Source organism: Ischnura elegans, chromosome 2 (assembly GCF_921293095.1).
Source record: "Ischnura elegans chromosome 2, ioIscEleg1.1, whole genome shotgun sequence".
Classification (NCBI taxonomy): domain Eukaryota; kingdom Metazoa; phylum Arthropoda; class Insecta; order Odonata; family Coenagrionidae; genus Ischnura; species Ischnura elegans.
This window is the reverse complement of record NC_060247.1, coordinates 112,463,382-112,482,677: the sequence shown is the minus strand read 5'-3', so window position 1 is coordinate 112,482,677 and position 19,296 is coordinate 112,463,382. Positions and strand designations below refer to the sequence as shown.

At 40.9% G+C, this 19,296-nt stretch overlaps 1 protein-coding gene across 2 annotated transcripts in view; it reads right to left on the bottom strand.

Annotated features, from left to right (window-relative positions):
* The window catches only part of LOC124154422 (formin-like protein 20), a 36,392-nt gene that overhangs the window by 9,046 nt on the left and 8,050 nt on the right, over positions 1 to 19,296 (bottom strand). The window contains exons 2-3 of one of the 2 annotated variants that reach the window (XM_046528129.1): positions 17,704 to 17,896; positions 5,156 to 5,451 (exon numbers count right to left, since the gene is read on the bottom strand). In XM_046528129.1, coding sequence (XP_046384085.1) covers positions 5,156 to 5,451; positions 17,704 to 17,896 — 489 coding nt within the window. The remainder of the gene's footprint in view (positions 1 to 5,155; positions 5,452 to 17,703; positions 17,897 to 19,296) is intronic. The other variant, XM_046528130.1, reaches the window with a different exon arrangement.

The window sequence follows — 19,296 nt, the reverse complement described above, 5'->3', positions numbered from 1 at the left end:
GACACTTCATAATTTAGGTTGAATGGAAATCGAATTTTGAATTTCATCACCCATGTCTAGTCGTTTCTTTGCGCGAAAGAACACGCAAGTGTACCTTCAATTGTTTTCCACTCACTGCTCTTATATTTTCACGCGTATATCCGAAGACAAGACATCCAAATACCAATTATCTTTCTTCGAATCTAAGCCAATTAGTAGCTCAGCATATTCATTACTTTTATCGCTTACGGTATTCTTCTCTTTCAATACCAGCACTTACTATTTTGTTCCAGGCCATTCCCGCCCTGCAGTTATCCCTCGACTATTTTTGTCATCATGTCTGATTATTTGGCCTTACACATTGTTCCTTTCAAGTTTTGATCAAAATTCTCTATTGTCCCGATGCAATAAGGACTTCTTCATTACTCAACCGGCCCAAACAGTTGATGCATATCATTAGCAGCATATTGCCAATGCTTTCATTCTCGAATTTGTTTTAAATCTCTCAATTCTCAAGGTAAGCATGCAACAAATTGATGTTAGCATCGTTTCCTCACTTCTGTGCTTATGTTCTGTGATATGCGTAGATCCCTCCTTGCTGTGGACTTTTCTTTTCGTCTGGCTCGTTGTACTCACTGCTGCTTTCTTTTCCTTCTGTAAGTGGTTACTCGGCTTTCCATATCTCAGAATTCTTTCACCTCACAAGTTTTTATTTCCGTTGTTTATCATCGGTCTTGGACGCCCCTATTTGGATACATACCCAACACATTAGTTTTCTTCGTATCGATTTTCACCTGACATCTGACCAATGTCCTTTTCATTTCTACTAGAATGTTCTTCAAATCCTACTCTGTCTCTGTCATGTCATCGGCAAATCGCGGCTTGCTGGTTTTTTTTTACATCGTGGATATTTCCTCGCGAAGCGTTTGAATTCAAGGATTTCAGGATCGATGCGAGCGGGAGAGGATTTATGGGTTCAAAACAAGTTGAAGTTTTAGGAAATAGGGCGCTGTTGCGCAATACGAGTTGCTGACCTGACAGTAGACAGCTACTGGACCTGGGCACTCGCATGGCAGTAGCTCGGCTCGCCTCGCCCGGTCACGCTAGTTCGAAGCTACTGGCGTGAAAGTAGACAGTTACTGCACGTGTGCGGTCGCATCGTTTCAGTGGCGTTTCAAAACGGAATTCCGTGCGGATGTGTTCAAGCGAGGCTTTAACGAAATCTCTGCTCTTATAATTAGGATTGAAACAATTCCATAAGTTGGTTTGGTCCTTGTAGAACACCAAAAACTTTTTATTTCGTTCGGAAGTCCATCTATCGGCCAATTCTTGTTTTTAATCTCTACTTGAAACACTGAAACACGAAGAATGCACCTGGCGTGGTCCTAGACGTATTACTTGATAATTTGTTTGTATGCGTGAAGTTTTTTGGACTGTATGGTGTACATGTGGGAGTCCAATTGCATGCTGGTGATTGATCATCCCCTGTCTAACACCCTTGAGGTGGCTCGTAGGGTATTATGTACATGTAGATGTAGACTAGCTACTGTCATTTCGCAATACCGAGCAAGTTGACGTCCGAGTCACATGCGAGCTGCTGCTTGTGACATGGTGCGGGAAGGAGAGAGGGGAGTAAAGACAAAAAAAAATGTAGTAACTCGGATGCAAGTTACCGACCGACTCGCACATAACAGTAACTCGTTTGATGCGGTCAGACGGTGCGAGTAGTTGTGCTGCTGAGTACTAACTAACTGACTTGGCCAGCTCGGATACTAGCTCGCACTGTGCAAAACAAATTTACTCACTTATCCTCCTTTCTGGGAATATTATTATCTCCCTCACACCTGTGTAGTACGTTTGACAAATGCTAAAGTCTTCTCTCCTGCATTTTTAATTACCTATCTCTGCATTAGTGTGTAATGTACCTGATACCTCGTTCATTCCTGAGATCTTGATTTAAAGATTGTATCCCGATCTTTAAATCGAGGTTCTCATTATATTATCTTCTACTTCAATTTTCGATTAATTCCGTGCATTGAATGTCTCCTTTGTCTGAGTATCTCCTCAACTATTCTCTTCACTTTGTGTTCATTTTTAGTAATTTGGTCCCTTCTTTTTCCGTCTCTAATTTCAATGCGTCATTCTAATTTCTCTTTGCCGAATAGGCAACTTCTTTTCCGTTCACAGCATTGTGTTGTTTGTACGTATGCATTGGCATGAATTCATCTTCCACTGTAGCTTCCCTCGCAGAGCACCTGATGATGACACCGCTGCGTCGAAACTAGTTGTACCGCGATAATAAATTGGTGGAAAAGCACATTGTTTCCTTATCATTTGTCTAGAATTGATATTTGAGTCCCTGTGGATGTGAATGTATCCAGGCGCATATGCAATACGCGACGTTAATATGTCAGTTGGGAAAGGGAAATTCAGGGAGTAACATCCAGTTAAGCTAGCTGTTACTGTAGCAGGCCCTTACTTACGCCTTATTCCGTAATTAGCCGTAATATTGCCAAAAGCAGTTCTGCCGGAGAAGTTTAGGGGTACCTCAGCTTGATTCCATCATCTTTTCGTATTTCTTCGTTAAGAACAATTTCAACAGAGAGACCGGTCTTAAATTTAGCCGTACTTGGCAACCCTTAAACAGCGAAAACAATCAGCAACCTACTCCTCCAACCTCCCGCTCCCCTCCCTCCACCACCTGAGACAGATACCTATATATATGAATTTAAATTCCCACCTCTTCAGAATCCCTTGAGAAAGCGACCAGCATTGGTCGGGAAACGTCGGGGCCACCCAAAAATTTACGCGGCGACATAGCCCAAAAGTTTTTATTCAACGACTTTTCGTATGTTTCTGGGTTGTGAATCCAAATTCGAGTATTTTATGGTAAAATTTTGTGACGCAGTATTGCAAAAATGGCAAAAAATTCTAATTTACACATTATTAATAACTCGGAATACGTAAAATTTCAACAAATAGTTCTTCAGTTCAAAATTAAATGGCATAAAATTTCCTACCAATTTTATTCCAGGTATAACGGGAAGTATGTGCTAGATTAATTTGAGCTAGGGGAATGTCCCAATAATTAAACCAAACATAACTATTTCAAACGATTCCTTTTATTAATGAGCCCAAAGATTGACCTTTTTTTGCCTGAAAAAAATTTTAAAAATTGCAAAAAAGCATATATGAAATCTGCGAAGTCATGGATAATAGCTGTGGAAAATGGAAATTTTTTTTAAATGTTGTAATTCATTTTCACCTGTAGAAACTTGAATATTTATTTTGTATTAATGCTCAAATTTGCTATACTTGATATGCTAATTGTATTTTGTTTTTTATCATTTTTTTCACTTTTGGGTGCAAAAAATTAAGGCGTTTGCAATGCATGTAAATTCATGCAGGTGTCTTCTGCACAGGTTTTCCCTAGAGGCAATATAGACTTCTCACTCCTTTAATGTAATTGATTGTATATTTTTTGATGTCTGGAAGTAATAAGTTTATTTATTGTTTATTAATTTATTAATGAAAGGTAAGGGATCGGAGATGCAGGTGAATATGATATAACAAATAGTGTGCGCACCGCTGAGGCTACCCAAAACACGAATTTCAGGATCGGAGTCGAAATTTTCCTCCACTACTGATGCTTGAAGAAAAAGTACTTGAGTTCCAGAGGTGCCGGATAATAATGCGAAGTATACGAAAATTTTATATTTTCCGCGAGTGGAAGGGATGCACTGTGATTCGCGTTGCTTGGATACCTGATTATCTAGACATGCCGCTAAGTTCACACGATGCATGGTGGCTCCGTGCGTGAGGACAGCACTTCTCTCTTGGCGCCAGACCGCCACCCCCAAGTGCCACCCCCTCGCCGATTCGCGATTCGACGCAGTACGCTAAAGTTCTTCAGTGGACAATGCTTTTGTATCAGGTTTCTTCGGCCGCTAATTTCAAATTTGTTGGTCGCAAATTCGAAGAAATCATTTTTCTTCGCGTATACTTTTCATGAATAAATATTTTTAAGTCAGCTTGAATAATTGCACTGTCCCATGCTCAGGGCCCAAGTTTAACTTCTTCTCTAGATTCAGGAGGAGATAAAGTTTGAAATATTTTTTTGCTCTGTTATCGTGGGGTTACAGTGCCTTAGTTACGGCGACGTAAACGGAAAAATTGTGCAATCACCGAAAAAACTACAATGTATTTCGTGAACGAAGATCGAATTACCTGCTTTCGCGTCAACATGTTTTCAACCACGTGTGGTATTTATCGTATCGAATAACTTTTTTCCTCGCTATGGCCACCTTTTAGGGATGGCTAATATTGGGTGTAAGCACTATTTTTTGTTCGATGTGTTATTGTCATTTTCAGTTTTTTTTGTATTTTTTGCGAAACTGAAATGTTAATAATAAGTATGTTGTGCTTCGGAAAATTGACTTTGTGAAGTGCCAGTAATGTGTTTTTTGTTACGGAAGGCAGTCTTCATACAGGAGAAATCTTTTAGACTGCCTAAAGCTCCTATATTATTGTACAAACGTATGTATGGGACTGTGGAGTAAAATATACAGTTAACACTCGATTATCCGCTTCCGGAGTATGCGTTTTCCGTATTATCCGGACTATTTTTCTTCTATGATTGATGATTACAGGCTTAAATATGTGGAAACGATCTTTGAAAAATATATTAATGAAAATAACAAAGTTTATTCTACAATTTCCCATCGTTTTCTTCTCTCTGGGCATCACGTTCTTTTTATAGACTTACAATTTAGAAGAATATTATGACGGCAGCAATATTGCAAGTAAAAAAAGTTCAAGGTCTCTCAATAGAATTCATCCAAATATATATGGAAATGTATTATAAATATTTTCCTCATAATGGACTAAAATATTCATATTTCGGCCGCATTCATTATATTCTTCGTGCTTGTCGATTATCCGTGCCTCGCCTTACATTTATCAGTAGGGATAATTGTGGGAAGACTTTGTATGTATGTATTGTAATTTTTTTTCTAATAATGTATGAAAATATGCATATTCCGTCCGCCTTTATTATATTCTCCGCGTTTGTCGATTATCCGTGTCTTGCCTTACATCTAGTATCACGGATAATTGAGAGTTGGATTCATTGACATTAATAATGTTCTCCAGCGCGCAATCAGACACTCCAGCTCACCTGAACGCGGGCCGCGCTCTCTGGGCCCGTATCCCGCTCCGCCTCCTGCTGCCGCTCCTCCACCTCGCCCTGGGCGCCTTGCTCCACCTCCTCTCCCTGGGTCCCGTGGTGCTTGGCTGCTTCTCCTTGAGCGTCGCCTTGCTCTTGCACCTCGCCCTGGCCACTGCCTTGCTCCTGCTCCTCGCCCCGGTCGCCGCCTCGTTCCACCTCGCTCCGGGCGCTTAGCTCCTTGGCTTCGCCCCGGGCGCCGCCTTGTTTCTTGGCCGTCCACTTGTCTTTTGCGTCCGCCTCGGGTGCTGCGAGTGCAAGAAGTGGTTGGATCGATTATGGAGGGGGCGCAAAAGGCGAGCGGAGACGACATCGCGCGTCTTTTGTCCGCCACGCGCCCCCGGCACGCGACCCGCCCTCCATTGATTCCGTTCCATTTGCCTCGTGACAGGAGCGGGTATTAAGGAGGGGTGGCGGCCGGAGTCACCTTCCGGGTCCACACTGTTCAGTCTCGGCCTTCTTCCTCGTGCGCCTTCGACTACATCTCATTCGAACGAGAACAGAGATAAACTGAAGGGGAGGAATACTCGCCTTACTGAGAGTCCCCTACATTCCGCACCCTACACTACTTCCAACCACAACGAGACATCGCGAGAGAGTGATGCCCGGGATCTTAATTCCGATGTTGTATTCAGAAACTAGACAGGTTATTTAGAAAGAGTGCCTCGTCTTTCTTCCCTATAGGCCCGGGTTTGTGAGATAAATGTAAGTAACGGAAAGAAGAAATGCTTACTTTTAGGGAGTGATGCCACGCCAAATCTTTGCTTGCATTTATTTCTCGAATCCGGGCCTATGGGGAAGGAAGCTGTGACACTTTTGCTACATGATGGGTATAGTTTCAGAAAGCAGCATCGACATTCAGATCCTGAATATCACTCTCGCGACGTCTCCTTGTTGGTAATTATTATCCGGCAATCTATATCTACGTAATACCCCGCAAGCCGCCTAAAAGGCGTGTGGCAGGGGGTGTTAGGATACCAGCCGACTACGCATAAAAAATGAAGTGCTCTAACGAAGTTGGGACTAGCATTTATTAAAGCCCTTTATGGTTCGGGGGAAAAACGAATTCCATATCTATCCGTTCGGCAAAACATCTCTCTTAATTTATCGCTTCTATCGGACCTGGAAGAAGGCTCTGACCTGAAGAATCTAGAAGGCTCTGACCACGCAGAGGATGAAGTATTGGCGTTGAAGCCCGGGGTAGTATATCCAGATGGAGGCGAATTATTTCTTCTTGGTTGAGTTTTCGCTTTGAAGCCATCACTCGCAAGTTACTGGTGAAGCACTCTACTTTCGACGAAGGGCGATCTAGACTCTACCACCGCAAGGCGCAACCGCCACCCCTGCTTCAACGCTAGCCTATTCGCTCCCACTGCCATCTACCGTCGATGGGCTGAGACCGTGTACACTGTACAGTGAGAGTCACTAGTATTACAACAGAGGATTCTGCTGTCGGCCTCTAGATGTTATGTCACTTACCGCGCATTTAAATGGGTTTACAAAAGTCTCCAATCGCGTCGCTAAAGGGAGGAGCGATCCCGATTTCACGGAGAAATAAACTATGATTAGGACTTCCAAATATGCATAGTTGATGATATGATGCATCAAATTCTATTCCTCGCGAATAGAAACACTCTATTGCAAAAATTAAAAATAAATGGATCGCACTGCACTCGTCGCCTCACGGCGGACACTTTTGAAAACCGAGTAAAATACGACCAAATCGGAAACATAAATCAAGTCTCAACGTTACAGACTTGTGCCTCTTCTTTTACGTAGTCCCCTTTGTAAGGGTCGTGAGATATTAAAACGGAATGGGCGCTAATCTATCCGCTGTTGGTCGTCCTTTCAATGCCGTACGCCAAATTACTCTCCGTAGAACATCCTCTCACGGTGGTTTTGCGTCGCATGCATTTCTCATCGACTCTCGTCTCCCTTCCCTATTGTGCCGTCGTCTTCTTCCCTCAGCCGTCAATCATGAACTGTTCTTGCCTCCACGCCACTATTTTCGTACTAGCGCGTATTCCTTCCCTATATTTACCGGAATGGTTAATGATTGCTTCGCAAGGTCTCCCTGGCTCAAAACCCACCCCACCCAATCTTCTGTTTTCATTCGATTTTTTTCATTCCACCCCTGTCCTGATTGGTTCATGTTACTGTTTTCGTATGCTGTGTAAGAAGAGCTTTGATTGTAGAGGTATAACCTGAGGAAATATTGACGGTGTTGTCATTTTCGTGATGAATCTCTCCCATGAAGTAAGACAGCCATCACATTATAACAACCCACTGATGAATTGAAATTTCATACTTCGAATTATAGTATCATGAAGCTATTTTATTTGGGCCTAAAAGTAAATTACATTAGTTTTATACTTAGTGCCTGATTTTGGTCTAACGGCCGGAATTGATCGTACCGAAGTTAGCACTTGTGGAACCTAAATGTTTTATTTCAGGTGAAGCTGATCGTAATTGATTTTTAATCTCAATCACCAGTGACTATGTGCTCATCCAAAATATTTTTGGCCACATTATAAATTGATTCCTTTCAACGTCATTTACTATTTAATTTTTTTGTTGCAGTGAGAGCGTCAGAAAATTAATATGCATAATGAATTTTTATACTTGTTGCATGAACTGTGATTTCACTCCATAAACTGCAGTTTGAAGTCATATAGTGTCTGTGTCCTCGACGCTCTTACTCTGTCATTTTATTTTATTGTGAATATTATTTTATTGCGCAGCGAAAGTGTTGTTTTTCGGGGAAAGATGGGTCTCTGACGTCGACAAGTTCGGAAATACGACTCGGTGCTTTCCCGGCGAATGCTTCCCAGTAACTGTATCAGATTCCCAGGGTCGATGCCTCCAACTCCGTAGCCTCCTGCGTTTCGGTTCCCGACTCGGGCACCGTCTTCAGGGAAATGAGTCATAATGAGATTCCCTGTATACTTTGCCCGAGTCGGAAGCCGAAACGTTGGGAGACCATGGAGACATTGACCTGGCTGGAAACCCGATATCAGTTCCTGAATGTCAACAAGCTCAACAGCGGGGGAAATTATCTTCTAAAATAAAATAAAGGTACTTACCGCGAGAGGCAAGGCAGGTAGGTACCGCGAGAATAAATTGGTGGATAAATACATAGTTTTCTTTTCATTTGTTAGGCACTTTGTTCTTTCCACACTTATTTTAATATTCTGTAACCGATTTAGACGTGTTCTACGTCATTTTCAAACTAGACTGCCGTGGCATCTATGGCAGATCTGATCAGATGGCAGTCCAGCTTGAAAATGACGTACAGCACGTCGTAACCGGTTGGAGAATATTAAAATAAGTGTGGCAAGAACAAAGTGCCTCTGTTTTATTTTAGTAAGCATAACTTCCACAAAGTTAATTCACCCACCATCAACTTCATTAGAGACTCATCTTTGTTCTCAGCTTACGCCCTTTATTTTGAAGGCTATGCAGTTTTGTAAATCACCAAGAGCTGGGAATGTGTGAGTCAAGTTAAAAAGAGATGGGCAAAGGCCTGAGCAGATGTAGCAATTCAACTGTTTGGGTAGCACATTAGAGGAAAAAAGATTCAGCAGTAAGGACATCACCAAGACCGAGCGTATGAGATGATATTTACGTAAGAGTTTTAAGAAGAGACTGGTGAAGAGTCTGATCTGAAGTTCACCGCTTTGCGGTGGGGATAAATGGACCCTCAGGAAAGAGGACAAAAGAAGGTGTTCGAGATATGGGAGTGGAGAAGAATGGAGAGGCCGAAGTGGACTGAAAGGTGGAGGAACTACGAAGTACTGGACATGGTGGGTGAGGGAGGCAGATTTTAGATGAGATACGGAGGAGACAGAAGGTGTGAGTTGAGCGAGTACTTAGCAGGGAGGGGATGTTGGAAACAGTTGTAGAGAGTAGAGTGTTTGGTAAACAAAGGAGAGGAAATAAGAGAATAGTCTTTTTAGACAGAATGAAAGGGAGGAGGCCTTGTTGTGAGTTTAAGAGAGGATTCCAGGAAGGGAGGAGAGGCCGCCAGAATAATTTTCAAATACTCATGGAAACCTACCTTAATCGTTCGAATACTTTCATAATAATAAAAGGAAGAGAGGCGCATCTGATGGTCACCAGGAAGACGCCTGTGGAGGCTTTTTTCCCGACTGGATTATCGATTGAGGATCGTAGGATAAAGAGAAGCCACAAGGTGCGGTAGATTTTTGCCTAAGTTTTAAGATATAAGTCAAATCAGCAAGTGCTGTTAGGTGACGTACGTAGTCATGTGACTACTGTGGCGCAAAAGATGACTGGAGAGATTGAGCAGCGAGATGGCACGATCTAGTTCAAACGAAAGACTGCGACCAACAGTCGCCAAACAACGTAAATCGTAGGTGAATAAAGCCGCGGCCAAACTTAAGGTAAAAGTACCTGGCGCAGTAAAGTAAGTGGATCAAGTTTGAATGTAAATAAAGAATACTTTTTAATTGTTGTTACATTTTTAGCTGCTCGAGTTGGCCGACAGAAGTGAAAACTGAAATAATTATTATCCATTTATTTTTTATATAGATTTAATATTATTAAAGAACTAATTTTTCCAGTAATACTCATTTTTCAACAAAAATTGAAATTATTTTTTTCAGCAAACTTTTTATTATTATACATATATTAAAAATACGATGTTGTATGAATAGAAAATAACATCATTTATATATTAAAATATAATATGCGTTTATTTAATATGCTTTAAACCTATAATTGTTCACTATGCACATAAAAGAAACTCCCTTGAATTGTACTGACCTGTATTTTTATAGCGTGTACACTCTTCTCTACGTTCATGCACGAGCTCTTTATATTTAATGAACTTATACAATATACGCTATAGATTTTTATTTTCAATTTTAATATTTTTAAAACAAAAAGACTTTAACAGTCTATATATTAACAATATATCAACAAAGTGTATATATTAATCTCTGTTAACAGTCTACAAAATAATACGCACTGTATAGAAAAAGTACATATCTACAGAGTAGAACTAGAAGCAGACAGATGCCAGTATTCAGTATGAGAAAGTATAGCGGTGACGCAACCTATACCATTGTATACACTATACACACTATACATATGTATATCTCGCTGTAGCGATCGCGGTGTCGGGTCGGTGACGCTCACGCGAATTCTATGCTTTTTCCCCATCCCACAAAAGTGCTTAACGCCGCTAAAGAAGTTTTCACTTCAAAAATCAAGAAAATTTTATTCATTTTAAGCAAATTACTCGTACTAATTGCAGTTCAACGGTACGGAAGATGCCCTTTAGACATTTTAAGAAATCAAGACTGAAAAAGTGAAATGCAAACGTTTCCCCTGGTATAATATTTCAGGAAACATTACCGTTTGGAGTTTCAAAAAATGGAGCCTTTGATCAAACGTCGTCGCGTCGTTTCAAATCCTGCATATTTCGCGTGTTAAAGCGCAGTGTCGTTTTCTACGGACATAAAATGCCTCAGGACGTGATGTTTTTGTTCTTTTTTTTTGGAAGGACGATGGTGCTTTTCTGAGCTGTACTGAAAAATGAAAGGGAAATGCCCATTTCGTGTGGGGGTATTGTGATGGCCATCCGGACTACAGAAGACGCGTACCTCCTGTTCCAGCTGTTTTTTTTACTGTTTACTCGCGTAAACTTGTTGTCATCTTTTAATTTTCAGGGCATGTAAAATAGACCCTTGTCAACATTTTCCTTTACCATATTCCTTTCTCGTATGAATCCTTTTACAAAAAATAAATAATATTTTTTATATATTATATGTCTTATATTTTTGTTGCTGAAAATGGTGAGAGCAAAGGTGAGGGAGCTAAAGTGGTCTCCTAAGTCATAAGACCAGAATTAAGCCACCAGCAAATTACACATCGATGGCTAAGTTCTAACAACACGTATCTAAAAAGTAGCAACTTTTCAGGAGAGAAAAAAAAGATTAATACTTTTTACTTATACACTGAAATTAAAAACCAAAAGTTCATAAAACTGAAAAAGAAGCATTCATTTTCAAACAAAGAGTTGTTTTTCGCTTGTATTTTATTAAAAAAAATGTTATTATATAATGTTTAAGATACCTGTCCCAAACCGACCGACTTTGAGATACGTGTTGTTAGAACTTAGCCATCGATATACGCATGTCATAAAAATTAACGCAGTGACTGTTACATAAATACTGTAACAATGAAATAACATCAAAGTAATTATTCAATTTTTTTCTTGAGGAAAAAAGCCAGTCTTCGGCAACTCCTAATATTCAATTTAAGGCTTTATTTTTTTTAATTTCAGGGAGTAGTAAAGTATAATCTTTGGCCCTATATACGGAAAGCATATATTTACTATTCAAGAAAATTTTGATTTGGGTCAACTCTACTGACCCTGAAAATTTCAACATGATAGCTTGAGTTTTACGCGAATAATCCGTTACTTGCGAATAACCCATTAATACCAGTGAGTAGGAAGTTGGTGCGAAGGCTTCCGCGGTGCGCTGGTAATGTAGGCGCGGTGAAACCCGAAAAATGCAGCCTACAGTGAGTAGGAAGTATGCGTCCTCTTAAAATAAATTCATGGGCGACGTTTTGGGGGACCAGGAGGAACCTGGCCCCTTCAACTTAAATGTTATTATTCCAAAAAGTGCAAAACCTGTGTATTCAACTACAATGAAAGCAAAAACATAAAAATTTTAAGTGAATTTTATTCCTAGTACTTAAAATGTTGCTTTCAGAGCAGAGATGCCGACTTACAAACAATATTAGGGGGCCCAAACCGGGGATCTTGCACCGGGAAATTTTATAAGTAGTGAGGTTTAAGATTTTTAAGCATTTTAGAAGAGTCCTATGATCAACATTAGAACCCTGATAACTCGAATCTCGATATCTGGACACTCCGGGGAAAATCGACAAGCCTGACACATTTTTTCCTCACACCCATAACGAATTTTTGAGGGGGCTCGGGCCCCCTCAAGCCCCATGGAGTCGGCGCCACTGTTTCAGAGCCTAATGTAAACAAATGTTCCAGGAACACTTTTCCATGTTTCATTAAACTGTCGGAATCTTTTCCCTGGGAGGAGTTCCATAGTTTCTAAACCCACGGCAAGATTGCAGCCACCCCCCAAATATATAGCTATAAATTTCGTCCATGAGGAGATTCCCATATTATCGTTCACAAAATCTTTATTTTACGAAGTAGCGTTTCGAGTGATAGGTGAGTTTTTAGCCCAATCTAAATTTTGAACCCAATGGCCATTGACATGCGTCACCACATTCGGTAATCTAAGAAGCGACGTTTACGCAAAGTTTCACATTCCTGACTGAAATAGCTAACATGTTTTGAAATGCGCTTCGACCATCTTTTTTCGATTCGTCGATCGATTCTTGTGCGCGTGTTCGATTGTGAAAGGACTCGCGTGACTGCTTTCACTCGAGCTTCTTTCCTGCGTTCCCACGGACTGTTTGCATGCTGCCACTAGGAGTCAAACCGGGGACATCACCGCACGTGGACCTTCTCCGTATCAATGTATGCCATCTCTAATGGAGCGAACTCCATCGTTGATCCGTAATGAATCATGTCGGATTGCTTAGGCATTGTCGGAGGTGATGGAATGGCGTGTTGGTTTTAATTTTGCAAATGTTTTAGAAGTCGACTTAATATTTCATCATCATCAACTGGTTGTCTGCCCACTGGCAGGTCCCAAACAAACAAAGTTTTCCCCTCCACCTCCTACTCAAGGCCGCCTCCTTGGTTTCCCTGTACATGCTGTTTATCCTCACTGTCTGTCATTCTCAGCCGTCCTCCTCATCTTTTTTCTCTTTCCTGTGCTCCCTCGACTGCCGTATTTTAAAATCCTCTTCCCTCTTCAAATATGCCCGATCCAATTTCCTTTTCTCTTTCATTTAATGTTTAGTCGTATTTTTTCCTCCCCATTTCTTTCCAGCGTCTCCTCATTTCTCGATTTGTCTACTCATTTCTCCCCTCTACACACCCAAATCTCAAAAGCCTTAATCTTATCCTTGGCTCATCTTATTTTTCTCCTATATTACCTCTTTGTCATTATGCCTCTTTCTTGTCTGTTTATTTATCCTTCCGGGAAAATCTTGCAACTCAAACGTGACCTACTCCGCCATTAACTATCGGTTTACAATGTTCAGTAGCTACGCAGCAGAGTCAGATAACGATGCACTCAAACGCTATTTCTAGGCCTCTAGGGACAATATGATCCGCCATTTTTGACTGTCAACGTTGGCATTTATCGCTCAGCGGCAACGTAAATGTTTTCGATTTGCTATTATTCAAAGTCCGGGTATTTGGTGCCAAGTTAATGTAAACAATCGATTTTATTGATAATATTATAAAATATTAAAAAAATTTCGCCAAAGGCTATATTTTTTGGATAGATATAATTTTGGAATAAAAAATATAAGATCAGATTTAATTATGCAAATTTTATTTGAACTAAAAGGAAGAAAATAAGTTACCCAGTTGAGCCGCAAAATCTCTCGTTATAATTTTTCAGATGAAAGACTACATATTCGAAGCCAGAAACGATGTGCTCATCAACTTCAATCAACATCATAATCAAATTATTTCTCTGTAAATATTCATTGCAATACTGCAACTATAACCTCAAGTATTTGGTGATAAATTTATTTATCTCGCGTCAAATGTAATGATGCGCATCACTCTTTTTGTTTTCAACATGCAGTCTTTGACCTGAAAAAAATAGTCCATTTTTTTGTGAGGTTTATTTATTCCACGCTAAAAATTGTCTCCACCGAAGAAGCAGGGTTACCATGGGGAACATAACTTCTTGCATAGTAACGCTCTGCGCCATCATTTTGTCGTGTTGATCACATACTTGTAACGCATATTAACTACTCACGTGCGCTGTGAGCATTGCTGTGGATTTCCTTTTCAACTAAGCGAAAGATACCTGATAAAGGTACAATGCGTTTTTTTATTTCTCGCTTGTAATGTTTACTTCTCTGCCTATATTGCGAAGGCATTTTGAAGCGTGAATGAAGCGTGTTCATGTTGAAGTTGTTTCGGGTTTCTAACCGGGTTAGGTTCTCCATCTCTGTAGCCCACGGCCATCGAAATCGGCAGAAATGGAGAATCCCATCCGGTGGGAAACCCGAAACAACTTCAACATCATCATACGCCGGGAAAACCTCAGATCATTCTTCAAGCGTGTTCATGTTTTCATATTGGTTCCATGAAAACTTTTTGCAATATCCGAGGAGGCGTATCGGCTGATCAAATGCTTTATGAGCATTTTCGAGGATTATCTTATCAGCTAAATGATGTATATCGTATAAAGAAAACGCTGGGTGTTTATTTCTCAAAGAATCCCTTGCAATTATTATTTTTTTGACCTACCTATGTTGTGAAGGGATCCTTCACTGGAGCGTGTTCATGTTTTCATCTGGATCCCTTGACAACTATTTTACAGTACTCTAGGTCACTTAGAAATTGCCTAATCGACTAATCTCTTTCAAAGAAAAGATTTAGCAGATAATTGAAATTTCTATGACGACATTAAATGTTGCTCCATTTTTTATTTGGCATAATCGCAGACCTGTCAGAGAAAGTGAGTAGTGCCACTTCGGAATAGTGTTAGGTAACTTATGTCGAAATATTGCAAAATTAATATATGCATGATAAAGATAGTTGACACGCCTCGCTAATCTCGTTTATATAAATGGAAATTTACATGCATACAACATTTACACCAGTGGCTGGTTTATAGCTCAACTAACGGCTAAACCTAAGGCAATGCAATGATAATGGAATAGTAATTTTACGGTGCATGATCTGACGCTTTCTCCTTGTCCTCATTAGCTTTTGATTTCTTCTTCAAATTGCTGTCTTCAATGGGAAAATGTGAAAACCAACGACTTTTACAGTTATATACGTGGTAAAACATTACCTCTATTAAAAAGACGGATGTGATCGCACAGGTTGATAACCGGGGGGAATGTTTAATGGGATGAGAGATTACATTCCATGAAAAGGGATGATGGCAGTTTAATTTGATAACCGAAGACGTAATAGCAGGGCGGGAACGGAAATTCTCCGACCGTTTTCTGAAATGTTAAAAGTTAAGCAATTTGTGAGGCCTTGCGTGTCACCTCTCTTAAAACGAGGTTCATCTCGCCGCCCTTGCTATTCCATTCCACTGCACACCAATTTATGGTTACCGTAAGCCGTAAGCAATCTTGAATTGACTCAGTAGAAATTGTAAGATAAAGTGCTCCGTAACGTTCTGCACTAGTCCGTTTTTTTACCGACCCAGGTTATAGTGTATTAGTTTGCGGGGATGGACTAAATAGTCAAGCGTATCGCGGGAAGATTGTCGGATAAGAAAGTAAAAGAACGATGCTACTTCGTACTCGTCCGAACACACCTAGAATTTGCAGCGAGTATATGGGATCAGGTGCAGAAATACTTAGCCCGTGACCTGAGTAAAATACAAAGGAAAGCTGCGCGTTTCGTCAAAAACTGCTACTAGCGTACCGAAAGCGTTACCCAGACGTTAAGCGAATTTGGCTGGGAGCCGCTAGAGACTCGGAGGCTGCGCGAAAAGCTTAGATTGCTTGAACAATTGAGAATAGATAATTTGCAGCGGCTCGGAACATCAACTTGGAGCCCCACGATATTCGCAGGTCGGACAGAAGAGTTAAATTAAAGAGAGATATTTATCCGAACGGATAGATATGGGAATTCGTTTTTTTTACCCGAGCCATAAAGGACTTTAATAAAAGCTAGTCGTAATCTTGTTTGGGCATTTGCTTTTTTGTGTAGACGGCTGGTTTCCTAACACCCCCTTCCACACGCCTTTTTAGGCTGCTTGCGGGGTAGTTTGTGACCAAACGCAGCCTCTCAAACGGCAATCATTGACAATCACTCACTCATACACGTACGAAGGCTAAAAATACCTGGAGAACACACGATGCATAATGAGAAAAAAGAGGTCCGAATGGCGCTATTTCGGCGTCCAAGAGGTTTTTTTTCAACGCGAAACTGATATCTTCACTACAACACAACATCGCCAGAATAAATGGAGAATTCAATAGACTTAGTTTTGCCCGTAGTTTTCGGTGGCGTTATGAATTCGTAAATTTCTCCGTCATCCGGGTTATCCAAGGCCGATAAGGGAGTCAATTGAGGTCACCAAAATGCAAAAAACATTCAACTATGAAGTCGAATACCATCAGACTAACTGGAAGAGAATTTACCAGGCATTGGTCAATCACAGAGCATCAGCGAGAGAACGAAGGGTATATAGACGCAGCCAAAATGCCAGAATTGGCACTTCGACCTAAAGGCGCCTAATGGAATCCCAGCGAAACGGTCGTCAACCTCTGACCACCAACGTTGAGAACACCCGGAAGATCCTTAATAGACTAGGGATTAACTTGGTGGATTTCTCAACCTTGATGACAGAAGAACACATAAATTTTGTAATTTTCCAAACTTTAAACAAACTCACATCGACCTAGGTTTGAAGGAATAACCGTTATTCTCAAGTAGTAACTGCTATTGTCGTTTGAGAAACTGTTCTGTCTCCTGCTTAACTAAATAGTGAACACGCTGTATTGTCATCGAATATAAATTCGAAATTGAAAAGGTATACCAACACATTTTTCAGCTGAAAGTTTGAGAGGTTGAAAATTCGAGATTTGCCGAGAGGACAAGGTGGAATTCTACGTGTACTATTGAATGTACGTGAGGTAACTATCGGATCCAAAATGCTTGCCACGCTACCTTCTTGGCGTTGTTATTTTACGATGACTTCCAGAATTAATTTTAACCGATGAAGGCGAGATATAGTGGAATTTCGGATTTTAGAATAAAATAATATTGAAATTTTCAGCCATTATTTTAATGCGTGCCACGCGTTTCGGCTCACTAAGCCATTATCTGGTACAAGACCAGATGAAAAATATTGTGCCCTTTATAGGTCTATGAGCCGAAACGTATCGTATGCAATGAAATAATTATAAAAGAGTGAAATTGTATTTTATTGCAATATAAAGTTTCTAATTGGAGCGTGATAACCTAGTGGGTTGAGCACTTGGCTGCTGGTCGAATGGTCCCGGTTTCAAATCCCGGGTGAAGCCATCGGACACCCCAAATCAAATTCATCGAAGTGCGAGGGGGTCTAGAGAAACGAACTGGCCCCCCATACCTTGAGTGTGTGAACTTCACATATTGAGGATATGATGCCCACGCCCAGGCCCGGACGAAGCTTGTAAACTTCACACCGGACTGTGGCCTAGTCCGTGTCCAGCTCTACCCCCACCTAACCAAACCAATCTTCGGGTTGAATATCTGAGTAACTTATTTACTTTAAAGCAATTACGAATGATTTAATATTTTTTGGGCCTTGGAAGGACCCCAGTATTATAGTAGTATAGAAGTAAGACCAGATGTCAAATCTCAATAGTGAACCGACGCTGTTGATTGTCGTTTGACTCACCGCACTGCCGCGAGATGTCACCCGGATAGTCCTCCCAAGCGGTCCGCGGCGGCGGGCGGTGCGGGGTCAGCAGATACCCCCTGTCGTCCGCCACGGCGCGGGTCGCCCCTCTACGCCACCTCGGCCTTTGCGAAAACCGCTGCTTAGGCACCTGCCAGCTGCAAAGCCGCTGCGGGTTGTACGCGTCCTCAAACTGCAAAGAAGGGATGAACATAGCGGCACTCGCCTCTGGAACACCGCTGCCATCATTTCGAAAATTGTGCTCTTCGGTTGAGACAGTTTTCAGGTTTAACGGCATTTTCGAAAGCGCCAATAATCAGGTTAGCTCGATGTCGGCTTCACTTGATGACGAAGGACAAAGATGTCATATCACATTTTACGAAATACCTCCTACGGATGAGACACCCAGCGGTCATCATCGCCTTAGCGGCTTCGGAACTGTTGGAAATTCGATGCTCCTTTTTTACTCGACTGCTGTTCAATGCACTAATATTACAAAAGAGGATCCTCAAGTCGGCCTCTAAATGTGTTATCACTGGAGATACGTGAAAATCGCACTTTAACTTTTTATTTTATCGCACTTTCAATAACAGTTCATCGCATTTTGTGGCGTCTATTTTTTCATTTTCATAATGAGGTAGATGACGATAAAATGTAGTGAAAAACAGTTGTATGACAAAATACAGAATATTTAAATGATTATGTTACAGAACAATAACAAATTAAGGAATAAGACATATATTGGCGGAGGTGTAGCTTGTCCGCGCCCACTTGTAGTTCGCGGCCAGGTAGAGTCCCAGCCAACTAGCAGCTGGCCAGTCGCTCACATGCTTTAGCGGTGAGTGTCGGCGGAGCATTTAAACTGCGCTCGGCACAAAATGTACGAATTTTGCCGTCGAAAAGGCAAATTTAGGTAAAAATATCATAGAAGTCCGGTCATCGCATCTATGTCGCATTTATTTGCGCATAGCAAATCTATATCGCATTTATCGCATTTGCAATTTTCACGCATCTCTAGTTATCACCCATCGCGCATTTAAATGGATTTACGTAAGTCGCCACTCGCGTCGTTGATGGACAAAGTGATCCGGGTTCACGGGGAAATGAGGTATAATTATGGGTGTTAACCAAAATTAATAAACTGTTGATTGATGTGATCTATCAACTTCATTACTTTTCAATTCTATTCCTCTGACAAACATAATATTGCAAAATATTGGAAAAAAGTGGTTCTCATTGCACTCATCACCGCGCCGCGGACATTTTTGAAAACCGATTAAAATGCGATCGAAGTGAAAACAGAATGCAGCCTTCAGTGGGATGGAATCAAGCCTCCTCTGTGCAGTTCCCTTGATTTTGTAATGCTAAGTAAGGGCAATATAAAAGGAATGGAATTTTACTGAGAAAAGTGAGCTTTCATGGGCACCTTGGCTCGAGCAGTCGCGAGTCAACCTCCTTAACACCATGTTTGGAAATATTCGTTAGGACGATTTTAGTCAGGGATGACAACTTAAACGAAACAAAAATATTTAATTTCGACCCGAAGGGAAACAAAAATACGAGGAATAGATTTAGTTTCGTTCCTGCACGATA